This window comes from Salminus brasiliensis, chromosome 6 (assembly GCF_030463535.1).
Source record: "Salminus brasiliensis chromosome 6, fSalBra1.hap2, whole genome shotgun sequence".
Classification (NCBI taxonomy): Eukaryota; Metazoa; Chordata; class Actinopteri; order Characiformes; family Bryconidae; genus Salminus; species Salminus brasiliensis.
In genome coordinates this window covers 5332878-5348213 of record NC_132883.1, presented here as the reverse complement: position 1 = coordinate 5348213, position 15336 = coordinate 5332878, and the positions used below count along the sequence as shown (strand labels likewise).

General features: G+C 42.4%; 1 protein-coding gene across 1 annotated transcript in view; it reads left to right on the top strand.

Moving 5' to 3' along the window:
- The first annotated feature begins 1173 nt into the window (after positions 1-1173).
- Positions 1174-15336, top strand: part of slc6a6a (solute carrier family 6 member 6a) — a 37235-nt gene continuing 23072 nt past the window's right edge. Inside the window, exons 1-2 of the mRNA XM_072681427.1 lie at positions 1174-1484; positions 13225-13454. Of these exons, the coding sequence (XP_072537528.1) occupies positions 13226-13454 (229 nt within the window). The 5' untranslated portion in view covers positions 1174-1484; position 13225. The remainder of the gene's footprint in view (positions 1485-13224; positions 13455-15336) is intronic.

The following is a 15336-nucleotide window of genomic DNA, read 5'->3' as shown; positions in this document are numbered from 1 at the left end:
TAAATCCCAGCCCTTGGTAGGAAGTGTTGTAGTGTGTAGGTGATGGAAGGTGTTTATTATAGAGGGTAACTGCTTCACAGTGTCCTGTGGATTGCTCTGTACCACTGGCCAGAGCTGTTGTTCCCCTCTGGCATCAATGGCCCATGGGGCACCACTGTTACACCACTGGGAGGCACTTAGGGTGTGAGGAGTCCATTCTCAGTACACCTTACCTTCACTACGGCAGCTCTAGAGCTTGCCACATAGTTAGAATCAGAATCAGAATCAGAATCTCTTTATTTCACCAAGTATGTTACCCATACAAGGAATTTGTCTTGGTGAGAGCAACACGCATGACAAGTAACAAAGAAACACAGAACACAGTCTTAAACTAAAGGAAATGACACTAAACAATAAATAGGGTAGGGGATAAATTAAAAAAAGTAGAAAGTACTAAAGGTACTAAAGGTAATAAAGAGCTGAAAAATATATTTACAGAAAAGAAAAGGTTTCCAAGATGCCACCACACTTTACCGACTGTCACTGTCATATCAGAATATTATGACCACCCCTGGTTAGGAATGAACGTGTCCTGGGACATCACAGATGCCACATGACAGATACGTTTGCTGCACGTATAAATAAGCGAGCACACCAGTCAGTTGTACCGCAACGACCGCAATGGGCTAAGGGTGCGTTTTGACTGATGTCCAAAAGGGCATGACAATAGGGTATGGACCGAGTGCCTCCCAATGACATGGTGTCGTGGTGCCCCACAGACCACAACGACGACTCCAGTGAGTGGTACAGAGCAATCGACGGGACACTGTGGACCAGTTAACCTCTCTTTGATGAACACCCTCCGTCACCTGATACAGTCCATGCCACGATGTCTCGCTAGCGTCATCCGAGCCAAGGTTGATGGTTCTACCCACTATTGGGCCGAGGTGGTCATAGAGTACATAGGCTATTCTGATATGACTGTGTTTATATGTGTGTGTATATATATATATATATATATATGGGTAAGAGAAAGAGAGGGAGGGTAGAGACACATAAGACAGAGAGAGAGAGAGAGAGATCCATGTCTCATCTGATAACACGCAGCACGCGCTTCTTCCGTTTCCAGGGCAGTGACGCAATCACGCCTCCCGGTCTCTCGGTCCGCTCGGAGCGCGCGCGCGCGCGCGCGCACGCACGCACGCCTGTGTTGTATGTGGGCATCTGTCTGCGTGTGCGCGTGTGCATGTCTCTTTAAGAGCACACACTCCTGTTGCATGGAGAGTCTGGTGTTTTTCCACTCTCTCAGATATTACACGCGCTCCCCATATAAGACACGGAGGTTGGGGAGAGAGAGGGAGAGAAAGAGACAGAGAGGGAGAAAGAAAGAAAGAAGACAGACAGAGCGCGTGAAGAGTGGCTTTGATATTTCCTCGCCTTTATTTGCAACGCACGAGACATAACGACAACAAGGCAAGACTCGAGCAGTAAAATCCAGCTGACAGGTGAGTGACAGCCCGGCTCATTAGGATAATTAGATGCGCGTGAATATTTGAATTGTGCATTATTGTTGGGGCTAATGATCAGAACTGCTTTGTTGTTTTGTTGCTTTGATGGATGCGTGTCTCGCAGTCTAATGTCAGCCCAGGCTCACTTGCAGGAACCCACTGCAACCCATTGGAATTACAGTCGACTCCCAAACCTTCCCAATATGTGTGTCCCCTTTCCCAGCGCGTGGCGTTTCTACCCTTAAATCAGCCCTTTGTGTTTTTCTGATTGAACTACACTGATGCTCTAGCTCTCTCTCTCTCTCACACACACACACACACACGCGCGCGCACACACACACTCTTCTTACACTCCCATCTTCAGGGTCTTGGGTGGTCTTCGTTTGCAAACTTGTGTTAATGAAAGAATGGCAGGCTAATTCCAGGTGCCTCCTCACTGAGCACGAGAGGAACTGAGAGAGCTTAAGGATGTGAGCGGGGTGAGCTGGGTGGGTGTAGTACCCTCTGCTCGCCGGTAGGACGCTCTGAAAGCTGCTGCTGGTTGGAATTGCTGAATAAAGTAGGTTAATGGCCGCGATATGAATTTGCATACTACCCCTCCACCCCCCCCCCCCCCCCCCACCACACACACACACACACACACACACACACACACACCACCTCCAGCCCCTCCCGTGGCCCTCTGGTCGCGCTTATCTCGGAGGGAAGGTGTATTTTGGGGAATATTTAACTATGATTGGTTGGGATTGTAGGGAGCACTCAAAGTGTCGAGAAAGATCAATAATATATTTATAATAATAATATATAACTTTCATTTTGAGGAAACTCCTTTGATTTAAGTATTTGTTTCCATTTAATAACTTGTTCCCTCAGTTTAACAGTCTGATCCATCAGTGTTATATATCGTCCCTTCAGCTTAATAGATTGTTCCCTCAATTTATTCAATTGTTCCCTTTACTAAATAAACTGTGCCCTTGATTTAATAAATGGTTCCTTTGATTGAATTAATCGTTCCTTTGATTTAATAAATAATTTCCTCAATTTAATAGTTTCCTCAATTGAATAAATTGTTTCCTCAATTTCATAAAAAAAAAATGCTTCCTTAATTTAATTAGTGGTTCCTTTGATTAAAAAAAAATCATTTAGTTTAATAAACTGTTCCCTTGATTTAATAAATCGTTCCCTCAGTTTAACACTATATTCCCACAGTTTAATAAACTGTTCCCTTGATTTAATAAATCGTTCCCTCAGTTTAACACTATATTCCCACAGTTTTAAAACCTGATAGTAAGATATTAGTGAACCATTTTGTCCCACTAATGGCAAAGCTGGTGGTCCACTAGCGTATTTCACTCAGTGTTTTCTGGGTGGCTCGCTGGTGGAAAGCAGAGCATTAGACAAAAGGCTGATTTTTATCACTCGTTTTCCAGCAGCAGTTCAAACCACTTATTTTCCCATCATTTCTTACCTTTTGTTGTTCTTTAAAAATCAGGTTAGTAAAAAACTCTTTAACTAAATAATTTTTTTACACCAGACTCTGTCAGTATTATTTTTCTCTCAGTATTTGTAATATTTATAGTTTATTTTCTAAAATAAAAGTCTGTGCATTTTAAATCTGTTTGCGGAGAATAAAAACTAGTTAGACCTTTTATTCATGGCCAGCTGTAGCAAACAGTCAGTGCAGTGCCGACTTCATCAAACCAGTGGATGGATAATTGCTCACGATCTGAGATAAACCGCTCACCTGATTTAATAAATTGTTTCCTCAGTTTAACGAAAGAGTCTCCTCTAAACTGAGGAAATGATTTATAAAATTGGATAAACCAGTTGGCCAATTTATTAAATTAAGGTGGCGGTTATTTATTTTTATCATGATACTTTAGGGGATCCGGGGGATTGTGCTTATTAGCTAAGCTATGAATAGTGTAAAATCTTCATTATAGAATCAATATTCTGTGGTCTGTTGCGTACAGATGGACCTAAAGAGGATTTCAAAATCAAATCATTTGCATTAATTTTCCTTCATTAAAATAATGAATATAAGTTGTTTATAGTGGGTTTGTGAAACGTTGTTGCTCACAGTGAGAGTGACAGGATCTAGACAGCTGTACATGGCTGTAGCCCTAACAGTTCTGAAGTCCAACTCCACCATCGCCCACCGTCCACTGAACCCTTGCGGACGCCTCCGTGTCACCCAGTTGTGGGAGGATGGGATTTTTGCTCCCACTAAAACTTGTTTTTTCAGAAACCACCTCTCTAAAAAAGAGCCCGTCTCATTGCTCAAACCATCCTGAATGACTTTGTTTACGTCTCATAGACTGAACTATGCTGAAAATGAGTGGATTTCCCCTTTAAATGATTGCTGTAGATGTAGACATCAGCTAGACCGATGCTGAATGCATTCATTAGGAGGGTTGTCCACAAACATTTGGACATGTAGTGTTTATTTGCATATTTAGGCTTCAGCAGTTAGTAGCCCTGACCATTCATGCTCTAGTGTTTCAGACTGGACTTATTTTGTTGAGCGATGCACAATACAAGGCAGCCAATCAAAAGAGAGTTCATTTAATTATCAGCCTTAAAGACATATCTCGGAGGGGGGAAATACTACTATCGTAATAACACACTGTTAGATGCTTTATTAGCGTACTTGTAGGGTTTTAGTCGTTTCTCTAAGCTAGGGGCTGAGGACAGCAGGTAGCTTGGGCGTCTAGCCATTGCCTTTTTGGATCTGTGCTGTGGTCAGTGAATGATAGCTAGTGTTAGTGGCATAGTGAAAGCTTGCCAATTCTACATTTTCAGCATTTTGCTGTGTAAAACTGTGTTGTTTGCGTCGGGAATGGGCGCTAGGCTGTCAGTTGGGGCATGACTAGCCCATTTAGCCTTAAATATTGAAATTGTGTAAGGGTTCGATTGAGTAGCATAGCTATGCAGAAAGACTACACACACAAATTGCCAATAAATCAGGGTTTCTTAGTGTCCAGATGGGCTTAAAGGATTGCTGCAGGGGTTAAGTGGGGACCTGTAGGCTACGGCTAAGCAAGGTTAAAGCTTGGTCACCCGTTCCCTTTATCCCCATGTGAAGAGATAGGTGCTGAATTGTGGCAGCAAGCGGAAACCTATCAGTCTGGGATGATTCAGTGGATCAACATTGTTTGAATAAGTTGTTCTATAGTTGACAGAAGCTGACCTTGCAGGGAGATTATACAGACCACTCATAACCTGATAGAAAGATCCTTCACTCACGCTGTCCTCACATTCATCTGAGGGAAAAACGCATTAGGACAAATGCCTGACACAAAACTCATGCCCTATTTTAAACTACTCCGTCACACAGGCTCCATTTTTTTTTGTGTTCTCGCTTAGACAGGGAAATGAGAAGCTCTGACGCGTCTCCCAGTCCCCATTGTTTTAAGTGGTAAAGTCTGTGTGTCTGTCAACTGCCAGACTGTCTTTGAAAGTTGGCCTTTGTGAGCTTTCTCCTGCATTCTAATGGTGATTTAATATCCAGGTGTTCAAGCGCTGTCTCCGCTCCCCTTTCCGTTCCCACAGTTCTGAAATTACCACCTAGTCATTGCTTAAAGGAGCCATATGAGGGAAAACTGAATTGTTCTTACTTTTATTTAATCACTAGTTTGGTGTATCCTACGAAAACACTGTTAAATATCCCATTAACAAAAGTATCCCATGGACAAAAGTATCGGGACACCTGCTTAATCATTGTTTCTTCTGAAAACAAGGGTGAATGTATCCTGCTTATGTTGGAATTAATGTATCTACTGTCCAGGGAAGGATTTAATTGCATTCAGTGATTAGTGAGGTCAAAAGGTTGAATGATCACCCCACCTCATCCACAACTCCCCAACTCAGCCCGAAAGTACTGGATGGAGCACCAAACATCATTCCAGAGAACACAGTTCCTCCACGGCTCCATAGCTCAATGCTGGGGGACTTTATACCCCCTGTAGCCCAATAATAAGTTCATGTTTATTTGCTCCAAAATGGTCCTATTCTAGCAGTGTCCACAAACTTTTGGACATGTAGTGTAAATTTGCATATTTAGGCAGTTTCAGCAGTTTAGCCCCCACCATTCATGCTCTAGTGTTTTAGACTGGACTTTTCTTTGAGTAAGGCCCAATACAGGCCAGCCAATCAGAAGAAGTAAAATGTGAGACATTTTCATTTCATTTTCAAGATGACTCTTGACACTTCGGATAGGCAGAATTTAACGCCTTAGCAGGCGAATTAATTTATAATTAAACATAATAACCGTCTTAAAACTCGAGCTATTGCCGCTATAAAGGCTAAACACTTTGCCAAGTTAGCCCACCATAAACTGATGTTGCCACACTGTGCCTAATACCAATAACCCTTCTCTAAAGCAACTACTTAACGGCATAGTCTGATTAAAGGTCAAACCCACGTGGACGTCAGCCTGTTTTCCAGAATGATTATGCATTTATTCAGTAATGAAACGTCCATATATGGTAAGAACATGTGCATCGATGTAGGCCTACAATCAGGTGAAGCTCCGTATAAATAGGTTTGAGTCATGCACCTCAAATTAAAACAAGCTGAACCTGGTTACCCCTGCAAGGGTTCACTGTGGTTTGGAAGCCACGCAGAGTTCCAGTAATCCCACTTGGAATTTTCTTTTCACGTAATACTGTGGAGAATGTTTTGCATAAAAGTTTTCCCAAGTAGTTTTGCCATGTTTCTCTTGGAGGTAAGCCTGTGAGCCTACAAGGGCAAGTGAGTTTAAGAGGAAAATAACAAACCTGGGAATGGGCGGATCATTGCTTAATGGTTTTTAGGACTCCTCACTCTCTTCACACTCACACACACGTACCTGCACACAAACTGAAGACTGTGAGATAGTCCATCATGGGAAATTAGAGAATAGATGTATGACAGCTGAGTGTGTCTATTTCTGGATGAGGGACCTACTGGCACCTCTCTTTTATGACTTTTCATTCCTTGTTTTTCGGGCCATGGCCTGCCTGGAGTTTATTGGAGACATGTTGTTTTGAGAAAATTAAAGAGACAGCTCAGCGAAAACGTGGCTCAGGAAGGTTAAGACACTAAAACCTGCATTAAAGCGACATTACAGCTTGTTTTTGTTTCATCGAACTCTGTCATATTCGGAACCAACTAGATAATGTGATTCTGCCCTTTTAAAAAAGTCCAGAAGTCGGGCTCAGAGTGGCTAAACGACCTAATGCACTTCCACTGTGGCCCAGGGGGTCGCGAGGTCAAATCCTGAGCAATGCCGCTTTGCCATCAGCATCAGTTTGAGAGAGCACAATTGGCCGTGCTTTCTCCAAGGGGGTAGATGAAGCTGTACCCCCTCATAGGGCTTTCCGCCGATCGTGTCGGCTGCCTGAAATGAGGCGGTGGCTGGCTTTGCATGTATCAGAGGATACCGAACGTCTGTTCCCCTTCTAGTGTTGTGAGTATTGCTTGTGCTAGGAGGAGTTGTGAATGAGTACCAAATTGGGAGAATTCAAAAACAGATTATGGAAAAAAGTTCAGAAATGTTCTGCTGAATTGTTGGATCTGAGACTTCTGAAGTGCTCACAGAACCCTTGTGTTTCTCTGCCCTGGATTAGCCCTCAACGTGTTGTTTTCACACGGTTTAAACCAGGCCAATATGCCGAACATCAGCCATCACCAGCTCGCCACTTCTGAGTAAGTCTACCTTCATCCCTCGTTCATCTTGCTGGTCATGGGACAGCATGCTGGTGGCTGGTGTCATTTTCTATGGGCCTTCAGTGATTCTGCAACTCCAGGACTTTTTGGGATTTTCTGTGGATAATCAGCAGGTTTTGCTGTGGTGCTACAATTCAGTTCCCCTGGATTCTCTCCTCTGGTTCTCTCTCTAGACTTCTATGGCTGGTCTGAACTAACCCATCTAACCCTTATAACCCATCTAACCCTTATAACCCTTCTAAGTCTTCTTGTTTAATCCCAATCAGCGGTGAGCATCCCCCCTCTAAACAACCTCCATAACGTCTATTTGGAATACACTCATTGCTCCTGCCTTCCACACATCTTGGCTGACGTGCAGCTCAGTCTCAAGCTTGACTTGGTTAAATTTTGCCAATTATTTAGATGATCAACTCAGAATTGACCCTTTTTCTCTCTTCGCCCAGCTAAATTCGGCTTCGCCCAGCTCTGTCTGAATTCAAATGACCACTCATGACCTTCTTTCCCCCTCTCTGTCTTGATGGCGTAAACGTTCACACTGAGTCATGTATGAAGTGTGCATTTCTCAATTGAGTAAATTGCCCTCTCCTTACTGTCTGATCAGAGCTTATCCAGCTCTCTCTTTCGCTCTCTCTCTCCACTCCCACCTTCCCAAGGTAGAGGGATTTAGCTACAGGCCAGTTCTTTTCCCGCAATATCAAATCAATAAAGCCCTCTCATTCCAGTGATATCATCCACTCTCTGAACTCTCCTGAGCTGTAGGCTTCTTAAGCCCAGTCACTTTCTCTGAACACTTTCACTCCACTAACTCCTTTACCCTCCTGTTTACCAGAGGAGGCCATAATGCGAACAAGATATCACCCTGTACATTGATCTCTCTCTCTCTCTCTCTCTCTCTCTCTCTCTCTCTACATTTGTTTCAGTATACTGTATTTTAGTCTACATTAAATGGAATTTCTTAGGAAGGCAGTGACCATGAACAGTGTGTTGTTTTTACCCCCGGCTTGGATACACCTTCTTCAGTTCATGAAGCTCTTATTGAATAGCTTGTAAATTAGATACTGTAGAGCAGTGATCAATAACCTGCCTCCTGGAGATCTCTATCTTTCTGCCAAGTCCAGCTCCAAAGCAAAACTCAGAAAGCCAAGAAACCCCTCATTCAGCTTCTAAGCACTGATTAGTTGGATCACCTGTGGCTGCTTTGGAGCTGGAATTAATTCCTCTTATATAATTTTTTTAATAATAGGGTAGTTCTACGGGAGCCAGATTGGTGGGCACTGTGTTAGAGCAGGAAATGCACTAGACTCTTAAAGATGAAGGTGCTACAACAGGTTCTTTGAGCAGTGCCATAGGAGAATCACATTTAGTTCCTAAAAATGGAAAATTCAGGTCCAGAAAGTAAGAAATCAACCCTAGGAATGTGTTCCTAATGTCTGTTAGTTCAGTAAAGAGCCGTGTTTGTAATAGAGATGTGTGTGTGTGTGTTATAAAGGTCTTATAATTTGCTTAGAAATTAGATGTTTTAGAGCAGTGTCCAGTACCCCTCCTCCTGGAGATTTACCTTTCTGCCAAGTTTAGCTCAAAAACCAAAACTCAGAAACCCAAGAAACACCTTATCCAGCGTGTAAACCCTGATAAGCTGGAGCACCTGTGGCTACTCCAAGTAATCCGAGGTTGGAACTAATTCCACTTATATAATCGTTAATAATAAGGTAGATCTCCAGAGGCCAGATTGGTGGGCACTGTGTTAGGGCCAGGAACAGACTGCACTATTAAAAATCTAATAAGAATTTTCCATCTCTGTAAGTTTCATAAAGAACCATGTTTGGAATAGAGATGCTCAATAGAGTGGGTGAAGAACCTTTTAAAGACTGAAGGAACATTTCTTTCATGTTATTACCTTGTTCTTCTTGGCGTCACTCAAAGAAGCTCTGTTCACATGATCTTCCCCTCCCCCATGTCCCTAAACTGTTCCTACAAAAAGACACTTATCTAACATTGCCATAGTTTACCCCAAACATTTCACAGACATCAACAAAGCAGGGAACGGACCATATGTTTATCATGTCGTCTTCAAAAATGTAAATAAAATCCAGAATTCATCCAAATTTAACTGAAATAACAGAAGAAAATAACCAAAAAAAATCAATAAGACACCAAGAATATGCTTAAATGTGTAGCCTGGCTGCCCATTTATCAAAGTGTGGCCCATGAGGACGTTATTACACATTAATATATTACTTATTACATTCTTGTTTTTTTCATAAAATTGTATTTCTAAAATATTTTAATACCAAAATATAGTGTAATGGTATACAAACCTTTTTAATATTTGAAATTTAGCTACCAATTCACCTGCCTACCTCCTTACTATTTTCATCTTTTTACTATTTTGTCCTTTTGACCCTCAGCCCACCCCAAACATTGCACTTTGTCCAGTTCACTTTGTCCCCCTGAGACAAAAGGTTTTAGCAGCACTAATCTACAGCTTGCTTTCCGGATCCTCTCTGTGAGGAGCTCTAATAATTTGTTTGGGCTGTAGCTCTTCACTAACCACCCCACTAGGCTTCAGATTCCAAATGCTAATGCCCTAAATGCTGACTAGTCTCCACCCAGTTTAATCTGTTAGTCACATCAGTGTTTCTGTGTGACGTGTTGCTGAGCCCCTACCTCGACACCCTGATCAATAACGTCTGACCCTTTCGCTCTGTTTACACAACTGCTGCGTCTTAGTCACTCCCGTCCTCAAAAGACAAAGCCTGGCTGTTAACACCCTAAACAAATGCTCTTGTTTAGTGTCCTGGATCCAAAGTAACTTTCATCTGAATTGGATTCCCGAGTGTTGGGGGCGAATCCCCCTAGGTGGCACTTGTTATGACGATCACAGACTGACTGTTTGGTTATCCTGTTTTCACAGCACTTTGAAAGAGCTATGGTAAATAAATAAAGTGAAGAGCTTGGAGGGTGAAGACAACAGCATGTTTTGAAACTGCCAGTAACACAACGTCATTGGACAGCTGAACATGTTCGGAGGACAGTGCTAACGGCCAGTTCTGCTGTTAGCTGGCATATTCCCATGTGGGCTAGCATTGCTGGAGAGTGCTGAGAGAGAGAGAGTTTCGTCCAGAGAAAGAGAGAGAAAGGCCAATTATGATCTCAGGTCCACAAATCGCAAAGGATTGAACCTGCAGTCTCTCAAAAATAGGGCCAACACTTAGACAGTTGTGCCACCTGGGAGCCTTGGCACAAATGGTCTTTTCAGCAAGCAAAGTAAAACTGATCTGAATGTTGTTTCATTTGGAAAACGATGTCTGTAGACCTCACATAAGGTCAGTGAGGATGTCTGAAATAAAGCCTGCTCTTCACTTCAACTTCCAATCTGCCAGTAATAGGGCAGACTTGGACTTGGACTATGTTATTTTTACACAGCAGGTAAAATCAGCCCAAATCTGATCTTTTTCATCGTATTTGACACACATGGTATCAGTGTAAACGGCAAAAACACACTGAATCTGACATTTCCAGTTCCAATTTGGGCCACTTTCATATGTGGTATCTGATGGTATCATATCTGATACGCTGCAATGCGACTCAGTCTGAACAGCCAGATCGGAAATCGTGTTACTTTTACGTCAATGTAACTTTAATGTGACATCCCCTCATAAATTTACACTGAGATGAAGGGGAAAAGGACTGCAGCAGTGAGGGAGGTTTTCAGTGGCGGGATAGCGCAGTCACAGACCTCATCAATATTTGGCCGATGTCTCTGTCCAAGCCAAATTAGAAGACACATATCACAACCTCTCTATATTTAAAGAAATTTTCGATATTACCAAAGAATAGCCCCACCAGTTTGGACAGAGGTCCCTGTAGTTACTGAGTAATATGCCTTAGTGTGTAATAAGCCTTGGAGTGTTAGGGGTTAAAGAAACCAAGGACACTTTTTACAGCAAGCTTGAAGCTTGAACCTTCTTTAGTATAAAGTCCAGCTGTCAGCCTCCTCAATATTTCCCATGATGCTGGGAAAGATGACACCGCAACCTCATACTGAACATTGCTGTTTTGAGCATGCCCATCATTGTAGGAGCGTGAACTGTTCAGACGAATGTATTTAGTGAGAAAATTGGATTCTGGCCTCTTTGCCTGCTGTGTAAATGTAGCCTTAGACAGTTGTGCCACCTGAGAGGCCTGGCACTCATGGCTCTTTTTGTCAAGCAGTGAAAAACTGGTTTGACTGTTTTCCCATTTGGAAAAATGATGACTGTAGGAACTGCTCTACAGTTCCACAGTGCAAACTCTCCAAGTGTGAATGACCACTGTGTGTCATGCTTTGCTTGTGCCATATCGAGGCAGTATATATTAAATAGGCCTTACATGGAAATATCAAAGACGTGGTCATTTGCTACGATATTTTTCCAGACCTCATGCATATAAGTGTGTCCATTAAGTGTCACCTTGGACACCATGCTCTGTCACCGAACACGTTCTTCCTTCTCCTCCACAATGTACAAAAACCAGGTCATTCCTCTCTCTCTCTATCTCTGTCTCACACACACACACACACACACACACACACACACACACACTCTGTGCTTTAGAGGACTCACTCATGCAGGACTTTATCTCCATCTCCTACACGATCGTGCTACGACCTACTACACTTCTTCAACAAGCAATCCATCAGCTGACATATCCTGCCCACACACATCTTTGACCTCTGAGCTCATTTAACATGGTCATTGCGGTCACATACCCCCAGCCCCAGCCCATCCCTCCATGCGCCAGTCGACCTTTCTGCCTTTAATGCAACCTCCACCACTTTGGTGACCAAGCCGTATCCCAACTCAAACTTGTCCCAATCTCCCAACTTGAACCTTCTTCTCTGGTGTGGTCTTTTTCCTTCTGTCCATCATGTTTAATGTGGGTCCACTCCTGCCTCTGCTAGTCTATATTGTTTGGGGGTAATTAGCAAATCTCCATAAACTTATTGGTTGATTTTTTTTTTTTCACTCTTACACACTTCTTTGAATGCCTTCCTTCAGGAATTTGCTGTGTGTGTTTGAATGTATGAACTGCAGGTTTGTATGCATGCAAATGAAGAGAATAGCAACTGTTGGCACTGTTTAAGTAACTGTGGTAACTGTCCAGCTGTCCAAGTCCAATAGTAACTGTTGTCATTTTGCAAGTTTGGACCAGCATATGATAATATAGGAGGAGACTGTAGAAGAACTTTAGAGGAGAACTTTAGGCTCGAGTTCAGGTGGCTTAGGCTTTGTGATCGAAGGCCAGGCCTCCCTATAATAATTAGAGCTAGAAATGATAATAGGACTGTAGGAGAGGAGGAGAACTTGGAGAACTTTAGGCTGGAGTTCAGGAGGCTTTGGCTTATGCTAGAAGGTCAGATCCCTCTCTGATAAGTAGAGCTATAAATGAGACAGATATGACAGAGATACAGGACTGTGACGGGGGGGTAGTGGGTTGTGAAAACATTGTAAAACAGGATACAAATGGAATTTAGATTGGGAGGAAGAGGAGGAGGAGGGGCTTCAGGCATGTTCCGCCTCCCAAAATTCAGTTTATTCAGGTATTAAACTCTACTTTTTAATATATTTTACCATATTTACATAAATACAGAAATAAACAACACCAGCCCACAATTCCCATATTGGTTCATCCTTATAATTTAATATTGAATGAACCAATAGAAGCAGCCTAATATTTTCTTGGAATTCATTTTGGAGATTAGTTAAGTATTGTTTTATTAACTACAATTAAAAAATTACTATTAAAATATCAATTATTAAGTACAATTAAAAATTGTATATCAGTCACTGTATGTGTGTGTGTGTTTAAGAGTAAGTATCAGAAATCAAGATATCAATGTTGAAACACTGACAGGATTTATATAATGTCTATGGAGAGTAGTGTCAGTGTGTATGGTAGTGTAAAAAGCACAAACACACACACACACTCACACACTCACACTCACTCACTGTGTGTTCTCTCTCTCTCTCTCTCTCTCTCTCTCCAGTATGGCACAGAAAGAGAAGCTGCAGTGTCTGAAAGATTTCCATAAGGACACTTTGAAGCCGTCTCCGGGTAAAAGTCCAGGCACACGACCGGAGGACGAGGCCGAGGGGAAGCCTCCACAGAGGGAGAAGTGGGCCAGCAAGCTGGACTTCCTGCTCTCTGTGGCCGGGGGATTCGTAGGTTTAGGCAACGTCTGGCGTTTCCCTTACCTCTGCTACAAGAATGGCGGAGGTGGGTGTAGTATTGTCTATTGTTTGTCTATCATTTTTATAAGCATTGCTTTAATATGTCTATATTAGATGTTGTTATGGTAATATGAGCACAACACCAAATGATCAAAAAAACTATATTTATTTATTTATTCATTCATTTGAAAGCATTAGCTGCCCTTTATGTTATGTGAACAAACCTAAAGAATAAAATGTTTAAGAATTCAAAACACCTGCTATTATGGCCCTGGAGGTCACAAGTTGGCATACCGAGCCATGCCACTTTGCCATCAGCAGCCGGAGTCAATTGGCCGCGCTCTCTCCAGGTAGGTAGATGGCGCTCTCTCCCCTCATTGCTCTTAAAGCCATGTTGGCCAGCACAGGCATCTGTTAGCTGGAGACTCGGCAGCAGTTTGAAAAGAGGCGGTGCCTGGCTTTGCACGTATCGGAGGACACACGTGTCTATGTCCTTACCCTCCTAGTTTGGGAGCATTGCTAGTTCTAGAGGGAGTTACAAACGGGTAGGTTAATTGGCAGAACCACAATTTGGAGTAAAAAAGGAAAAATTCGACAAACAAATAAAAACAAAAAATGCTGGGCAGCCACCTACTCCCACTTCCTGTTTGTTCAGGAAACTGAACCAGCAACCTTCCAATGCCAAGTACACTTCTCTGGCCATTAGGCCATAGTTGCCCCTACTTAGCAACTAGGAACCCCTTTCTTGTGTGGAAGAAAATCACGCTGCCATAGATTTTTGATTTTAGGGATACAGTCCAACTGTTCAAAAGTTCAAAAGGTTTTACATAAGATCTTCATTTTTGTGTGTGAAAAGTCAGATTTAAAAAAAAATATGAAATATAATTATTATTTATTTTAGCTTTATGGCCTTATTTGATCAAACCTTGAGGCAGATTACATGTTGGTCTACTGTCACGGTTCTCACTAAAACCAGATTTTCTGTAGTCCACATTGTACTTATGAGCATAGCGATGTTGTGTCATATCTCATATCACACTTCTTTTGGCTCATTTCAAAGTTTTTATTGGCTCAGAGAAAAATATATCACATTGCAGAGCCCCTGGCTATCGCATCAAGAAGCCATGGGGATCCCTGGACCCCACTTTGAGAATCATGGTCCTATAAAGTTACCCTGTTTGGAGATACAAGGTTGTTTTACAAGAGCAACAATATATTTCTTTATTTTTTATATATAACAAGGAACAAAATTACAAACAAAATAAGTGCTTATGTTACCCTGATATTCCATCTGGTTCACACAGGCAGAATTCCCCTGTGTGTGTGTGTATGTTTGCTTAGCATGGCCCCTTATGGTATGAGAATAGGAAAGGTGACTTTCTTCAGCAGTGACACAGTACCTGCTCTGTTTTCGTCAATAAAGCTTATGTAGCCGAGTCTGTTCTGACTGGTGTGGGATAAATATGATCTACAAATGTTCATTCTTTCCACCTCCGTGTCAAGGACAGGCTATTCTGGCCAGCATGCTGTAAATCTCTTACTGCTCCACCACCTGTAGATTTCTCTGTAACCACAACCTGACCTGTTACCTTTCTAGTTTCCAGCACTAGTTTGGATGCTGGCTTTAATGTGACCCTTTAAAGCTGCAGTCTCCAACCCTGATCCTGGAGAGCTTCCTTTGGATCCGACCCTAATCCATCCCCACCTGGTCAAACCCTTTAGTACCTTTAGAAGATCCCTGGATTGGCTGAATGGTGTTAGATTTGGGTTGGAGTTGGAATCTGCAGGAAAGGTATCTCTCTAGGAGGAGGTTTGGAGACCACTGCTTTTAAACCCTGCTCCTGGAGAGCTACACTATATTGACAAAAGTATTGGGACACCTGCTTGTGCATTGATTCTTGTGAATTGAAGAATATCCTGCTTTTGTT